The sequence below is a fragment of the Mandrillus leucophaeus genome, unplaced genomic scaffold (genome assembly GCF_000951045.1).
Source record: "Mandrillus leucophaeus isolate KB7577 unplaced genomic scaffold, Mleu.le_1.0 Scaffold1088, whole genome shotgun sequence".
In the NCBI taxonomy this organism is placed as follows: Eukaryota; Metazoa; Chordata; class Mammalia; order Primates; family Cercopithecidae; genus Mandrillus; species Mandrillus leucophaeus.
Window position 1 is genome coordinate 203,782 of NW_012099076.1, and position 14,024 is coordinate 217,805.

General features: G+C 41.0%; 1 protein-coding gene across 2 annotated transcripts in view; it reads right to left on the bottom strand.

Moving 5' to 3' along the window:
- The window catches only part of SH3YL1 (SH3 and SYLF domain containing 1), a 46,479-nt gene that overhangs the window by 3,363 nt on the left and 29,092 nt on the right, over positions 1–14,024 (bottom strand). For both annotated transcript variants that reach the window (XR_001006824.1, XM_011987403.1), the window contains exons 6-10: positions 13,808–13,920; positions 12,748–12,876; positions 10,345–10,513; positions 9,274–9,352; positions 4,242–4,298 (exon numbers count right to left, since the gene is read on the bottom strand). Coding sequence is in view for 1 of the 2 variants with exons in the window: in XM_011987403.1 (XP_011842793.1) it covers positions 4,242–4,298; positions 9,274–9,352; positions 10,345–10,513; positions 12,748–12,876; positions 13,808–13,920 (547 nt within the window). In the remaining variant the exon portion in view is untranslated. The remainder of the gene's footprint in view (positions 1–4,241; positions 4,299–9,273; positions 9,353–10,344; positions 10,514–12,747; positions 12,877–13,807; positions 13,921–14,024) is intronic.

Consider the following 14,024-nt stretch of genomic DNA (forward strand, 5'->3'; position numbering starts at 1 on the left):
TGGTTCCGGGTAATCCCTGATAACTGAATTGGTTCTAAGTGGTTCCGGGTAATCCCTGATAACTGAATTGGTTCTAAGCAGTTTCAGGAATATATTTTATGATGAATAATTAGAGAAATAAATATATTATGAACTAAGAAAGAGAAAGAAGGAGAGATCACAGACCTGGTTTGGTCCCTGCCCTCACATTCCGGTGTTGTCTAATTTTCTCTGAAGTGCAGATTCCAAATGAAATGAGGAGAAAGCAGAGTAGGAGAGGAGGGTAGAGGAGCAACATGGGTGGTTTCCAGGTGCAGCTGAAGGCAAGGCCACCACTGAAGGTCTGAAGGGGCCGGGATCTCACATTTTTCCTTTACTGAGGCTAAGATGTGTGTTGACTGTTCCTTGTGCTGAATTCCTCACCCAGTTCCTCACCCAATTCACCGTAAATGCCTCTGCCTCCTGAGGAGGAGTACAGGAGCGTCAGGAGTTGAGCAGTTGTTGGAGAAACTCCATCCACATGAAAATCACAGGAGTGAGGCCAGCAGATCCAGGAGCCTACCTGCTTTCTGAGATAACAGTTCACAAGCCAGTTAGTGCTGTGCCCTGTTAGTTTTTTTTTTTTTTAAACTCCAAATCACTTAAAGTTTCTCTTTAATGTAAATATTAGAAATAATTTTAACAAGGAGAAGTTTAATGCCCACAAATGAGTTCACTAAAAAAAGGTGAGCCAAGTAATGATTCCTTCCACGAAGACAAACCTTCCTGGTTACCAGGAAGCAAACCGCACTGAGTTACTGAAAAGCTGGGCGTTCACAGGGGCCTTTCCTTCTGCACAACATATGCCTTTAAGCTTCATACTCAAGTGCTTATAAAACCGGAAGGATCTTTGAGGGAACTGGCCATTTCCTTCACAATGTTCCAGTTTAGTTCTGGTAGGGGTTATGTTTCCCAAACAAGAAGCAGAATTAGATTCCAGTCAGCACTGGTGATTGGCAGCTGCCCTGAGGCCCAGGATTAGAAAGGCTGGTCTGTGGATGTCCCTGTTTCACTTCCAGTCCACTTTCTCACGAAGCCTGCATAAGGTAGCCTCCTTGCAGCAAGCACCCCTGGCCTGACCTGTTTCAGGAGAAAAATCACAGCCTTGGGAAGGTCACGACTAGGGGAACACAGCCTCTGCCAAGAGCCCTATGAGGCAGAAGACAGCCCCTACAACAAAGTGTTATCCCGCCTAAATTGCATGTACCGCCCCGGTGGAGAAACCCCACCCCGGACAACTATGGGATGGGTAAGAGGAAGGGGAAGAATGCTGACGTTGGAGGGTCCAGGCTTTTGGTTATGAAACGATTCCTTCCAGAGTCCCTAGAGGGAAGATCAGAAAATTGGACTGTGCATTTCCAAGTCTTGTCTCCCTGAGAGGCCCAAGAACTACGCAGCTGGACCTTCCAAAGGGCGAAGCCAAAAGATGGTGGGAGGAAAGTACAGGTGATGAAGCGGATCATCACGCCTGACAGCCCCTCTGTGGGGCTGAGACAGACTCAGGAGCTCGCACGTGGAGGACTGAGTGTCCTGCTTCATCAGGTTTTCAATTTAAGGCTCGGGCCCTGGGGCCATGTAACTGTGACTTTTCTCTGCAGTGATGGTAAGAAAACATGAGGAAATCCTTGGTAAGAGGTTAATGCCTTCACAGCTGCTTTTAAAAAAATACAGTAACGTAAAGTAAGTTTTATTTAAAAAGTGGACTATAAGTCTTCCCTTTTATTTTTTCTCTTTAAGAACCTCTTTGGAGAATGGGCTAAAGGAATATTATCTCAGTCGTAACTGAGTTACAATTTACCTTGCCCTGTCCTCAAATACAAACACAGAAGCAGCCGAGAAACCAGCCATGGCAAGTGAAGTTACCTTTGGGTCCCACAGGTGGTAAGTGAAAGTACGGGGGTTCAAATTGGAACCCCTGTCGCCACAGCACACTTAAGAGTTTAGTTTCTTATCATGAAACATTTTTCCTTGGTGCCAGTTATAGGAAGTTTCTAATAGAGAAAGGAACTCTAGTTCCCAGCGTCACATTACCACGGCATTCTTTGCGGGATCCGTGGCCTCAGCTCTCTTTCAGCCAGCTTCCCTCAGCTCCGTCTCTCTGTAGGGACCCCTCCCTTCCCAGGCAAGTGCAGCCAGTCGGCTGACCTTGTCAAGTTCAGGAGTGCTTTACCAACTAGACACCTAAGTGTAAATCTAATCTTGAGTCTTTAAAAGTAAGAGGCTGTGTAAGATAAAAATTGAGGTGTTTACGCTGTCTTGGTGTCAACATTTACACCTTAATCACTTTTGCTTCTAAAGGACCTGTATCCAAAGGCCAAACTTTTCATGTCTCTTTAACGTGGCCTGTAACATGGGTGTGAACCACAAAGCGTGAAACACATTTTTAAACCTCTCAGAGCTTTCTCTGCACACCTAAGACCACGGCATCTTCTGCAGGTGAGCCAGACCATCACACCTGCTCTCCGTACAGACTCCAGGAGCAGACGCTCAACCCCCACAGGAGAACCAGCTGGGAAAAACACCGGAGCAGGCTCCCAGGAGGAGAGACCAGGGTGAAGAGAAAGGTCACCAACCCTAAACCCGTCAGGAACACGCTAACCTCGCTTCAGGGGATGCTGCTTAAGAGACCTTTTCGACATATTTTTATCTGCATGATATAAATTTTTAAAATATGCTTGAGTACCTAAGTTTTTGAAATTTTATTTACATGAAATGTTTAATTCTCCGACAGTTATATATCCAGCAGCATACGGCTTTGTGACTCCAGTGACGAAAGTATTCAATGTGAAAAAATAAACAGGCTATTTTATGATTGTTTCACTTTGCCCTCAATTTGTGTCCCACTCACATTTGCTCAATTCTTTCCAGGGAACCTCTGAAGAGTATTTAAGACAGGTTGAAGGACCATTTTCACTACGGTAGATCTTAACAAGTTTTATAAAGCAGCTCCCAATAATAACAAAACATTTGAACGTGAAAAATAAAATTCTCAGAACTATAAAATTTATGGTGCTAAAACACAGAGAAAATAGAATAAGGATCAAATCGTAATTCAGAATTAGCAAACTTTGGCATTTTATCTCCATTGTAAATTCAAAAGCTTCCGGACAGCAAGTGTTAAGGAGATCACGTGCTCCTCCGGGGCTCAGCAGCGCTGTCCCCAGCACACGCTCCCGACACAGACAACACTGACCCTACACAGACAACACTGACCCTACACAGACGACGCTGACCCTACACAGACGACTCTGACCCTACACAGGTGACACTGACACTACACAGATGACGCTGACGCTACACAGACAACACTGACCCAACACAGACGACGCTGACCCTACACAGACGACACTGACCCTACACAAATGACACTGACCCTACACAGACAACACTGACCCTACACAGACGACTGACCCTACACAAATGACACTGACCCTACACAGGTGACGCTGACCCTACACAGACGACGCTGACCCTACACAGGCGACACTGACCCTACACGAGCGACGCTGACCCTACACGGGTGACACTGAGCCTACACAGACGACGCTGACCCTACACAGACGACACTGACCCTACACGGGCGACGCTGACCCTACACAGACGACGCTGACCCTACACAGACGACACTGACCCTACACAGACGACACTGACCCTACACAGGTAACACTGACCCTACACAGACAACACTGACCATCAGCTTCCTGTCACCCTCATTATGTTAAAGGCAAGTAAGACAACAAAAGCATAGCATTTTCTTTTCTTTTTCTTTTTTTTTTTTTTTAGACGGAGTCTCGCTCTGTCGCCCAGGCTGGAGTGCAGTGGCCGGATCTCAGCTCACTGCAAGCTCCGCCTCCCGGGTCCACGCCATTCTCCTGCCTCAGCCTCCCGAGTAGCTGGGACTACAGGCACCCGCCACCTCGCCCGGCTAGTTTTTTGTATTTTTTTTTTTTTAGTAGAGACGGAGTTTCACCATGTTAGCCAGGATGGTCTCAATATCCTGACCTCGTGATCCGCCCGTCTCGGCCTCCCAAAGTGCTGGGATTACAGGCTTGAGCCACCGCGCCCTAAATGAAGTACTTCTCAAAATAATGTGAATATTCTATAAATTAAAGAAAAGGGTTGAAGACTTCCCAGAGATTTTCATAACCTATCAGATTAATTAGGAAGTTTGTGATCACAAAACGAATATGAATAATTTATAACATATAGATTTATTGATTTACCAACTCTCTCGTGATAGCTGGAAAGTCCAGGATAGAGCTTATATTCATTTCTGTTACCTGCCAAAAAAGAGGAGAATGGTGATTTTGAGAACTTATTAGTACATATTATATAAAACACACAAAATTGCCAAATCCTGCCCTTGCTGAGAAAATATTTTAAATCCACTAAATTGATAGGATCATCATCATTTGATTGTGCCTTAAATCAGAAGGTGTGCCTGAATAAAGCCAGAAGATAAATGAAGTATAAGGTAGATGATAAATACCTGATATCTGTATGACACAGAAGTACACACACTATTCTCATTAAATTCAGATGACAATTCTACTAGGTCCTTCTTCAATTGCGTTGAAGGAGAAGAAACAGAAATCACTGACTCATGGAAGGATTTACTGTGCACAAGAGCCATTCACTAACTGCATCCACATTTCACATTGGATTCCTGTTCTGACGCTCTGGGGGCAACATAGTGTAGAAAGAGGCAGGATGGTCTGGGGGTTTGCTTTTCTTCTTCGACTGTAGAAAAACTGATTCTAACAGTATAGAAGACAAACAGTGAAAGGCAGATGGTCTGGGGGGTTGCTTTTCTTATTCCAATGTAGAAAACCTGATTCTAACAGTGTAGAAGATGAAGAGCACACCCTGCACATCGCGTTCAGCTTTAAAAAGAACTTATCCAGGAGCTGGAGATCTGGAGATGGTGTGTCTTAAGTGACCTGTGCCCACACCCGCTTTCGCAGTCTCCGCGTACTCCTAAAGACAGGCACACACCAGTTTGAAGGTCATTGGCCTAAGAAATTTGTGAAAGTAAGAATTTAGAAATAAACATTGGTGGGATGGGGAAAAGGATACAAATATCCCATGAGAATCTATTTTAAAAATGGATTAGAAATATTTTTGGGCAAGTGACCAGATATAAGACAAACAAAATATAAGCAAATTAAGTTTCCTTAACTGTGAAAATCGGTACTTAAGTAGAAATAGAAAAGAGCATTTCATTCGCCATAGCAAATCAAAATCGCAAAGTACTTGGGAACAAATTTAACACAAAAGGCACAGAAACGACGAAATCTTATTGAAAGACATAAATAAAATCTCAACAAATAGAAAGCATGAAATGGTAAAATTATTATATCTCAAATTAATCAATGTACATGTAACATGTAATTAGCATCAAAAAATTATAGAATGGATGCAAGTACATAATACTATTTCAATTAGAATTGCATATTTGGGAGGAGGGGAAAATTGGGAAAATGATCTCAAATTATATGAAGACTAAGTGTCCAGTAAATGCAAAGACAAAAAAAATCACAAGAAAATCTAGGAGACTATGAATACACTCTTGTATAAGAGGTGGGAAGACCTTAACCATAACCAAAGTATCCAAATCTATAAAAACTAAATGAAAGACATATTTTTAGATAAAATTTAAAACTTTCATATAGTAAAATTACAGAAAACAAGATCAAAAGAAAAATGATAAATGTAGAAATATGCTGCAACCCAAATTACCAACAAAACCTGTAATAGAGATAACATTTCCATAAATTGAGAAAGCAACAAATATCCCAATAGGAAAAACAGACCAATGAGATAAAGAGACTTTTCAGATAAGATTAAATCCAAAGCACCAGCAATTTATATGAAGAGATGTGTACATTCACTAATGGGAATAAACACAATCCAATTAACAAGGAGATGTGATAAGCCTTGACTGGCAAAATCTTCTAGATGCTTCTGCACTAATAGTGGTGAGGAAGATATAGCTGAAGAATGTCATAATGGATGTAATAGTTGAAAATGCACACAGTGGGGAATGAAAATGGTGGAGAATGTGTACAGTGGGGAATGTGCATAGTGGGAATGTCTATGGTGGGAAGCCTATATAATGGGGACTTGGTGGGAAGGTTACGGGGGAGTACAGATACTGGGGAGGACATATGGTTAGGATTGCACATGGTGAGTGGTATACACGGTAGAGAGTATGGCGGGCAGTATACCTGGTGGAGAATGTATACAGTGGAGAATGCATATGGTGGATAGTAACCATGGTGAAAAATGCACATGGTGGGTGGGACACATGTTGGGGAATGCATATGGTGGAGTCTAGTGGGAAATGTGCATGGTAGGAAATGCCTACGGTGGGAAGCAACTATACTGGGGACTATCATGGTGGGAAGGTTATGGGGGAGTATGTATACATGGTGGGGAGTATGTATGGTTAGGATTGCGCATGGTGGGTGGTACACATGGTGGGGAATGCCTGTGGTGGGGAACGCATATGCAGGTGAATGTTATGGTGGGGAATGATTGATGAGACTCTAAGTAGTAAAAACTTTTGAAAAGTAATCTGCTAAATCTGTTAAAACTTTAAAAATATATTATTTGACCAATTATGTCCACTCATGGTAACTATCTCAAAAACATAAAAGTGCCAGTATATATAAATATTAATTTAGAAGTCTATCAATTGTGGCACTGTTTGGCATGGAAAAAATCTGAAATAAAGTTAATATCCATCAATAGGAGAGTGACTGAGTAAACTATACACATTTGTGCCATGGAACATTAAATAATTAATTACAACTATACCAGTTGACTTAGGGATTTGAATGTGGAGTTGTTGAGCAAAACAAACCAACAAATAACAAATAAATAAATCAAGAAGATACAGTAAAGCACGTATAAGATGATAGCATTTTTATGAGACAAAATAAAACTATTCTGGCCATGTTTATGTATATGTTTATACATGTCATGTGTAGGACTACACAAGAATGGAGGAAAAAAATGCGGAAGTTCATAATTTATGTTGTGAACCTGGTTTTCCTGAAATCAGGGTAGAGGAGGGTATCTTGTAAGTTAAAATACAGGTGAAATGGAAAAAAGGAAGCAACACAACAAAGGAAAAGAAAAAAATACTGCCTTCACTGACCGTCCATATGAACATATGTGCGTTTATATAAAATTGTGTGTGTGTGTATATACATGTAAGGATATGTAAATAAATTGAAAATACTTAGTTTTTAAATAAAGAACTTAAGAAAAGGTCAGGTTTAACATAAAAGGTTAAAAGTAGACACCAGTTTTAAATTTTTAGTTTACTGAATTAAAAACTGATGTTCAAAACTTGAGAGATACAGCACATGAGAAACGATGGTATTGCACGGAAAACCTGTAGGGCGTAGCCGCAAAGGATGAAGCCGAGAAGGTTTGTCGAGTGAGGCTGAGGCTGCAGAAACGTGGCCAGGCTAACTTGTACACCGGCAGGGACACAGCTGTGACTGCAAAACGGGGAGGGCACCGCTCGTCTCCCCAGGAAAGGGTTCGGGGAACACACGAGGTCACGGTGGGAAACACCCAGAAGCCGGCACAGGCAATCGCTGAAGGGGGTTCTACGGCAGAAACAGCCTTCGGAGCTTTTCAATCGTTAACTGAAAGGCATTTTTTGCGTTAAGGTCCACAGTCATTTTTAAATCCACACTGATAAGGACTTGATACTAAGAGGATTTTTATAAGTGAGAGGATTTTATACATGCATGTGCAGGTATCCATTCTCAGTGAGGACATTTTACATATTTTAAAACATACATATGGGTCAAATTTTATCTAATCACTGAGATCTAAAATAAAAATAAATTCAGTGCTCACATCTCATTAGTCGCTGCAAACACGAGTTTCAATAAATCAATCAAGTGAACATGAATCAGCAGTGGGCCGACCACCCGAATCCCAAAAGAACAGGGGACAACGCAGGGGCAGGGGCAGGTGGGACATGAGGAACAGGCCTGGCTCCTGAGCATCTTCCTGGGAGGGCCACATCTAGACCAGACAAAGGCACAGCCAAAAATCACATGAGGGACTTGGGCTCAAAGCTGGGGAGACGAACACAGAAAACTAAGGAGCAGCCGAGGACGAGCCTCCTGCCTGCGCAGAGCTTTACTATTTACCCCCTGAGCTTTATTATTTACTCCCCGAGCTTTACTATCTACTCCCCGAGCTTCACTATCTACTCCCCGAGCTTCACTATTTACCCCCCGAGCTTCACTATCCACTCCCCGACGAGCTTCACTATTTACCCCCCGAGCTTCACTATTTACCCCCCGAGCTTCTTCACTATTTACTCCCCGAGCTTCACTATCTACTCCCCGAGCTTCACTATTTACTCCCCGAGCTTCACTATTTACTCCCCGAGCTTCACTATCTACTCCCATTTACTCCCCGAGCTTCACTATTTACTCCCCGAGCTTCACTATTTACCCCCCGAGCTTTACTATTTACTCCCCGAGCTTTACTATTTACTCCCCGCAAAACTCAGCACATGCCGTCTCCTACTAATAGCAGTTACGTTTCTACATGTAATCTCTCTCCTCCTCTTCTGAAAGTTCTCTAAAGGCCAGATCTACGTTCACGTCACCTCTGTGCACCCAAAGCCACCGCACAATGACTTGTATAACAGTCAACCATCACCTCCAAGTCCCTACTTCAACATCCTCCTATTCACTGGTGACCTCCATATACAAAAAACAGACACACGAGAGTGATTCACAAAATGAATGATAGAAAAAAAGATAAAGACCAAAACCTGGTGCTTTATAAATGTCATCTAGTTTAAAAACCATCTTACGAAATCCTGAGCTCCAAAGAACATTATGTCGAAACCGATATTCAGAATTACAAATGTGTGAGTATATAAGAAAAAAACAGGCTTGTTTTGTTGTCATTTCAAATCAGGATAACGGTTTCTGAAAGAAATGGCAAAGAAAATAAATGAGAAAATCTTTAAAGATAAATATCTTTGTAGATTTAAGAAAGTATCTTATGAATAGAAACAGAAGTTTTAATAAATTATAGCAACGACAATTTGTCTCATGTATTTAGAAGAGGCTGAGCACTGATTTTACTCTCTTAAATACGTTAGTTCTTCTATTTAACTCTAAAGTTTAACAATGTATCTTGATTTCTTAACAATAACATTTAATAATTACTTAATTACAATTGCATTTTAATTGCAACAAAAATATTTACTTTGAGAGCCAGAGTTCAGCTGGACTGGTGCAGGTGACTGCTGTGGTCTCGACAGTGGCTTTGGAGGTAATTCTTTAGCCTGGGAGAAACAAAAAAATAAATACACGTAATTTTAAATCTTGTTTTTACTTAGGCACACATAACTCTTTTCTAATGAGTTTATTTAGCAAACTTTTATTATATGTGCTTAGTAATGAGGCACTCTCAAAGCTCATATGCATCCCTCTGGACTCTGTGTAATTGAACTGGACGACAAGACTCAGATGTGGACCGGGTGTGCTCCTCTCATGCCTGGAAGCCAACGTCCCCCAGGCACCTCTGACCATCTGTGCAAGGTCTTAGGGAGCTGCGAGTTGCAGGGATGGTAATTGTAGTAATTGGCTTAGCAAGCGACTGGCAGAGGCAGTGGCAGACAAACTCTAGGCTTCAGTTTTTACTCCATGAAACAGGCATCAAACCAACTCTGAAAGGGCTATGGAGCCCCATGAACAAGGCACACGAACTCCTTGGTGCCCCAGGGCCTAAACGTACCAAGGCGCCAGGATCTGCAACTATTATTCATGTCATTGTTATTACTGAGACAAGGTCTTGCTCTGTTGCCTAGGCTGAGTGCAACGGCATGGCATGATCTTGGCTCAGTGCAACCTCACGGGCTCAAGTGATCCTTCTGCTTCAGCCTCCTAGTAGCTGAGATTATGGGCACACGCCACCATGCCCAGCTACTGTTTCTATTTTCATGATAGCGAGAGGGTTTCACCATGTTGGCCAGGCTGGTCTCACACTCCTGATCTCAAGTGATTGGCCTGCCTCGGCCTCCCAAACATTATCTGTATTATTGATACAACCAAGTTCCATCCTTGGAGAAATGCAACCACAAAAGACAAATGACGTCTTTCCCTGAAATTTGTATAGAGGAAATGTCAAGGTAGCATGACCTTTTCACAAGAATGTGAAGTCAGTGAAACTACGAAGGAGGCTTAGTAGGTTCTTGGGAACCTGGTATCAGGACAGAATGTTCTACAGAAAGAGATTTTCTGAGAATACTGAGTGAAACATAAAACCAAACCGTACAGAAGACTTCCTCTGCTCCCTTGCTGCTTTTCTTGCATTGATTCGTTGTCCTTCATTTTCATACTTTTCGGTAAAGGAATCAAGAATTTCATAAAGATCTTCAGCTTGAGCAGGCCGTGGTGTATCTCCAAATAAAATGTCATAAGCTCGGATATCTTGACAATAAAATCTAATAGGAAATATAAAATTAAAAACATTTCAATATACACAAATCTTTTCTAAACACAGCATGTGTGCACACACGGTGTGTATATATAATCATTCATATATAGCACTTCATATACACTACTTTTTAAATATTAACTTTAAGCAATATCCCATGTTCAAGTCTTAAATGTACACCAAGTTTACCTCTACAGGCAACTACCGTAAATATCCTTATATGTATCCTTTCTTTGTTAACATAAAAAGCACATCCATATTATCATAGAAAGACTTATACTTGCACATATATACATACACACATATTCATATATAAACACATATAAATATACACACAAGCACATACATTTTTATAGGTTTTTACTTTTTAAGTTTCTTTTAAAAAGGTGCCTATAACCATGGCTTTGTAATTTCCTTAAAATATTTATTTTTATCAAGATTAAATAAACATTTACCTTACATGCTTGGAGGCCCTGTCATTCATTAAGCAACATATTTGTTTTAGTTTATCCAGGGTTTAGTTGAACTTTAGTGGGAAGGCCTGCCAACAGCCTCAAACCAGAAGTTTCTAAAAGCATTCTTTTGTTAACTTTTCTCAAATTAATAAAACCAGGAGTTAACACATCACTTTTGATTTTATAAGATGAATAGTTCTGCAAACCTTATTTTTCCCCATCCCTCCTATTTTCTACCTCTTGTGGTTTATATTTAGCTTTATCAAATAGTGCTGTTGGATTCCTGAGTGAGTCAGTGGGGTAAACACTGGGTGCTTTGTCTCGGACAGTGGCGGGTCTGTCTGCCACGCGTGGCGAATGTTAACGGCCAATGCCAGCGGGGCCAGCCTCATCAGGCTGGCAATTAGTGGAACTTCTGCAGGTTCTGGAAGAAGTCCAGCTGTCAGTCTTAGCTCTTTATCTCTTTCTGGGCCTTCACACATATTTTAGTGGCAATTTAGAGCCACTTAATTTGCATTTTAGGAAAAATTAGCCAGATGCAATTTAAAGTAGAAACTTCCCTTTACCTCTTAGGGTACCTCCAGATTCTTTTTTTTTTTTTTTTCAATCAAACTGTATTTCTGTATTTTAAATTGTTCTCTATTTGACATAGAGAAAAGACAAAGGTGGAGTATAGAACAGGAAACCTCACAACAAGGAACACCGACTGACCCATGAGTTGTAACTGGTGTGCCTTCCACAAACATCTGAAAATCACTGAAATCGGTGCATCCAACTAAGGTATTACTACCTTACGCTTACGTTTCCTTTTTTTTTTTATACTTTAAGTTCTGGGGTACATGTACACAATGTGCAGGTTTGTTGCGTAGGTACACGAGTGCCATGTTGGTTTGCTGCACCCACCAACTCGTCATCTACATTAGGTATTTCTCCTAATGCTGTCCCTCCCCCAGTCCCCACCACCCCCGACAGGCCCCGGTATGTGATGTTCCCTGCCCTGTGTCCAAGTGTTCTCATTGTTCAATTCTCCCTTATGAGTGAGAGCATGTGGTGTCTGGTTTTCTGTCCTTGTGACAGTTTGCTGAGAACGATGGTTTCCAGCTATCTTAAAATGCGAAGTGGAAAAACAGTATTTACAGTTGAATATATACGGTGATTACCATCATATACGGTAAGACAAAAAAAATCACGCTTAGGAAAATGTTGGAAGGCAGTAAAGCAAAATGTGAATTGTGTTAGTCTTTCAAAGGGATCGAATGTTTTTTCTTTTATTTTTTTTATTTTTTTTTTGTTTTTGAGACGGAGTCTCGCTCTGTCGCCCAGGCTGGAGTGCAGTGGCCGGATCTCAGCTCACTGCAAGCTCCGCCTCCCGGGTTCACGCCATTCTCCGGCCTCAGCCTCCCGAGTAGCTGGGACTACAGGCGCCCGCCACCTCGCCCGGCTAGTTTTTTGTATTTTTAGTAGAGACGGGGTTTCACCGTGTTAGCCAGGATGGTCTCGATCTCCTGACCTCGTGATTCGCCCGTCTCGGCCTCCCAAAGTGCTGGGATTACAGGCTTGAGCCACCGCACCCGGCCCCGAATGTTTTTTCTTTTATTTTTTGTGTGTCTTCTGCATTTTCCATGAGCATATATTATTTATATATTTAATTTTTAAACGTAAGAGACACACTTAAAACCACATGTTGTAAAAAGGATATATAAATGTACTCTGCAAATTATATCAACTCTTTAAGTATTATTTTCTCATCACACTTTCAATTAAAATCACTTTAACTTGAACTGACTTTCTATTAGTTTCTTTCCTTTCAATCAAACAGCTGCCTTCTAAAGACACGCCTGCGAAGAGTCCCCTCGACTTGCAGTACGTGAAGACGGCGGCCGAGCTTCTCAGGGCCACGTTGCCTTCCAAGTTCCTGCAAAGCACAAGATTTTGCGTCACAAAGCTGTGAGCAGCTCTAAGCCCGAAGATAACTATTTAAATAGCACTCTTCTTCCAGCTCAAATGAATTATCTTGTTCTGTACCTTCTTCAGCTGTTTCTATGTTTTACTTACTGTAGGCCTAAATTAGATGTTTTAATGTGGCCTAGAGGAAAAACAGGCCAGGGGGAAGAACATACATGAAGTTATTACAGAAGGCTGTGATAATATAGAATTGTGTTGCAAAAAGTACAGTGCAGAATGTGTAAATATATTTTAAAAATTTGTAAGTCTGATATTTTCCAACTGGATCGTCCTCTCTTAAAACTGGGAAATACATCTCAAGAGTGCTAAATAATTTGGATTCTTTTTGCATTGAGTATTTTCATGGAACCAAGAACATTTTTAGATGATTTTACTGTGTAATTTCTATAAATAGTGTGGGTATAAAATATTTCTACATTGCACAATTAATCCAAGACTAGCATTTCATTAATAGAGAAGAAAAATACACTTTAAGTACCGTAAACACGGCTCAAAAAAACACATCCATATCCAATTTTTATGATTTACTTTGAAAAAAACTCTTTCTTTCCTAATGGAAGCTGAACTTTATCATAAAATCTGACTTGCCTTTGGCTCTCTCAAAGCTGAAGGTGGATTTTATGTTCAAGCCTGACAGATACAATGGCCTATGGTTCTAAAACATTTCATTATTTCTTGTGTGTTCTGGTTTCAGATTTTCTAGCTTATCTCACTGGCTGTGTTTTGTGAATTTCCTATTTGTGATGACCTTGAATCTTCTGGGCATGTATAAATCTGGAGATGTATAAATCTGTTCATTTTAATTCAAGTTTCCTATTAATGCAAAATAAAACATGCAGTTGTTAAACCTTTACTGTCTAACATCTATTTAAAGAACTCACCTTCCCAAGGGCCCGACCGCCACAGTCAAGTTCCCTCCAAGGGTTAGATTTCCGCCTTTCGCAAAAGCTTCCACAGCACGGTCATAATTCAGAATTATCACCAAGTCTGATACCTAAAGTGTAGAAACCCACTGATTTAAAAATAGTTAAGAGTAAATATCATTTAAAACTCATCTTGACTAAAACTCAACTACACCGTATGCATTGCAGCAAAACA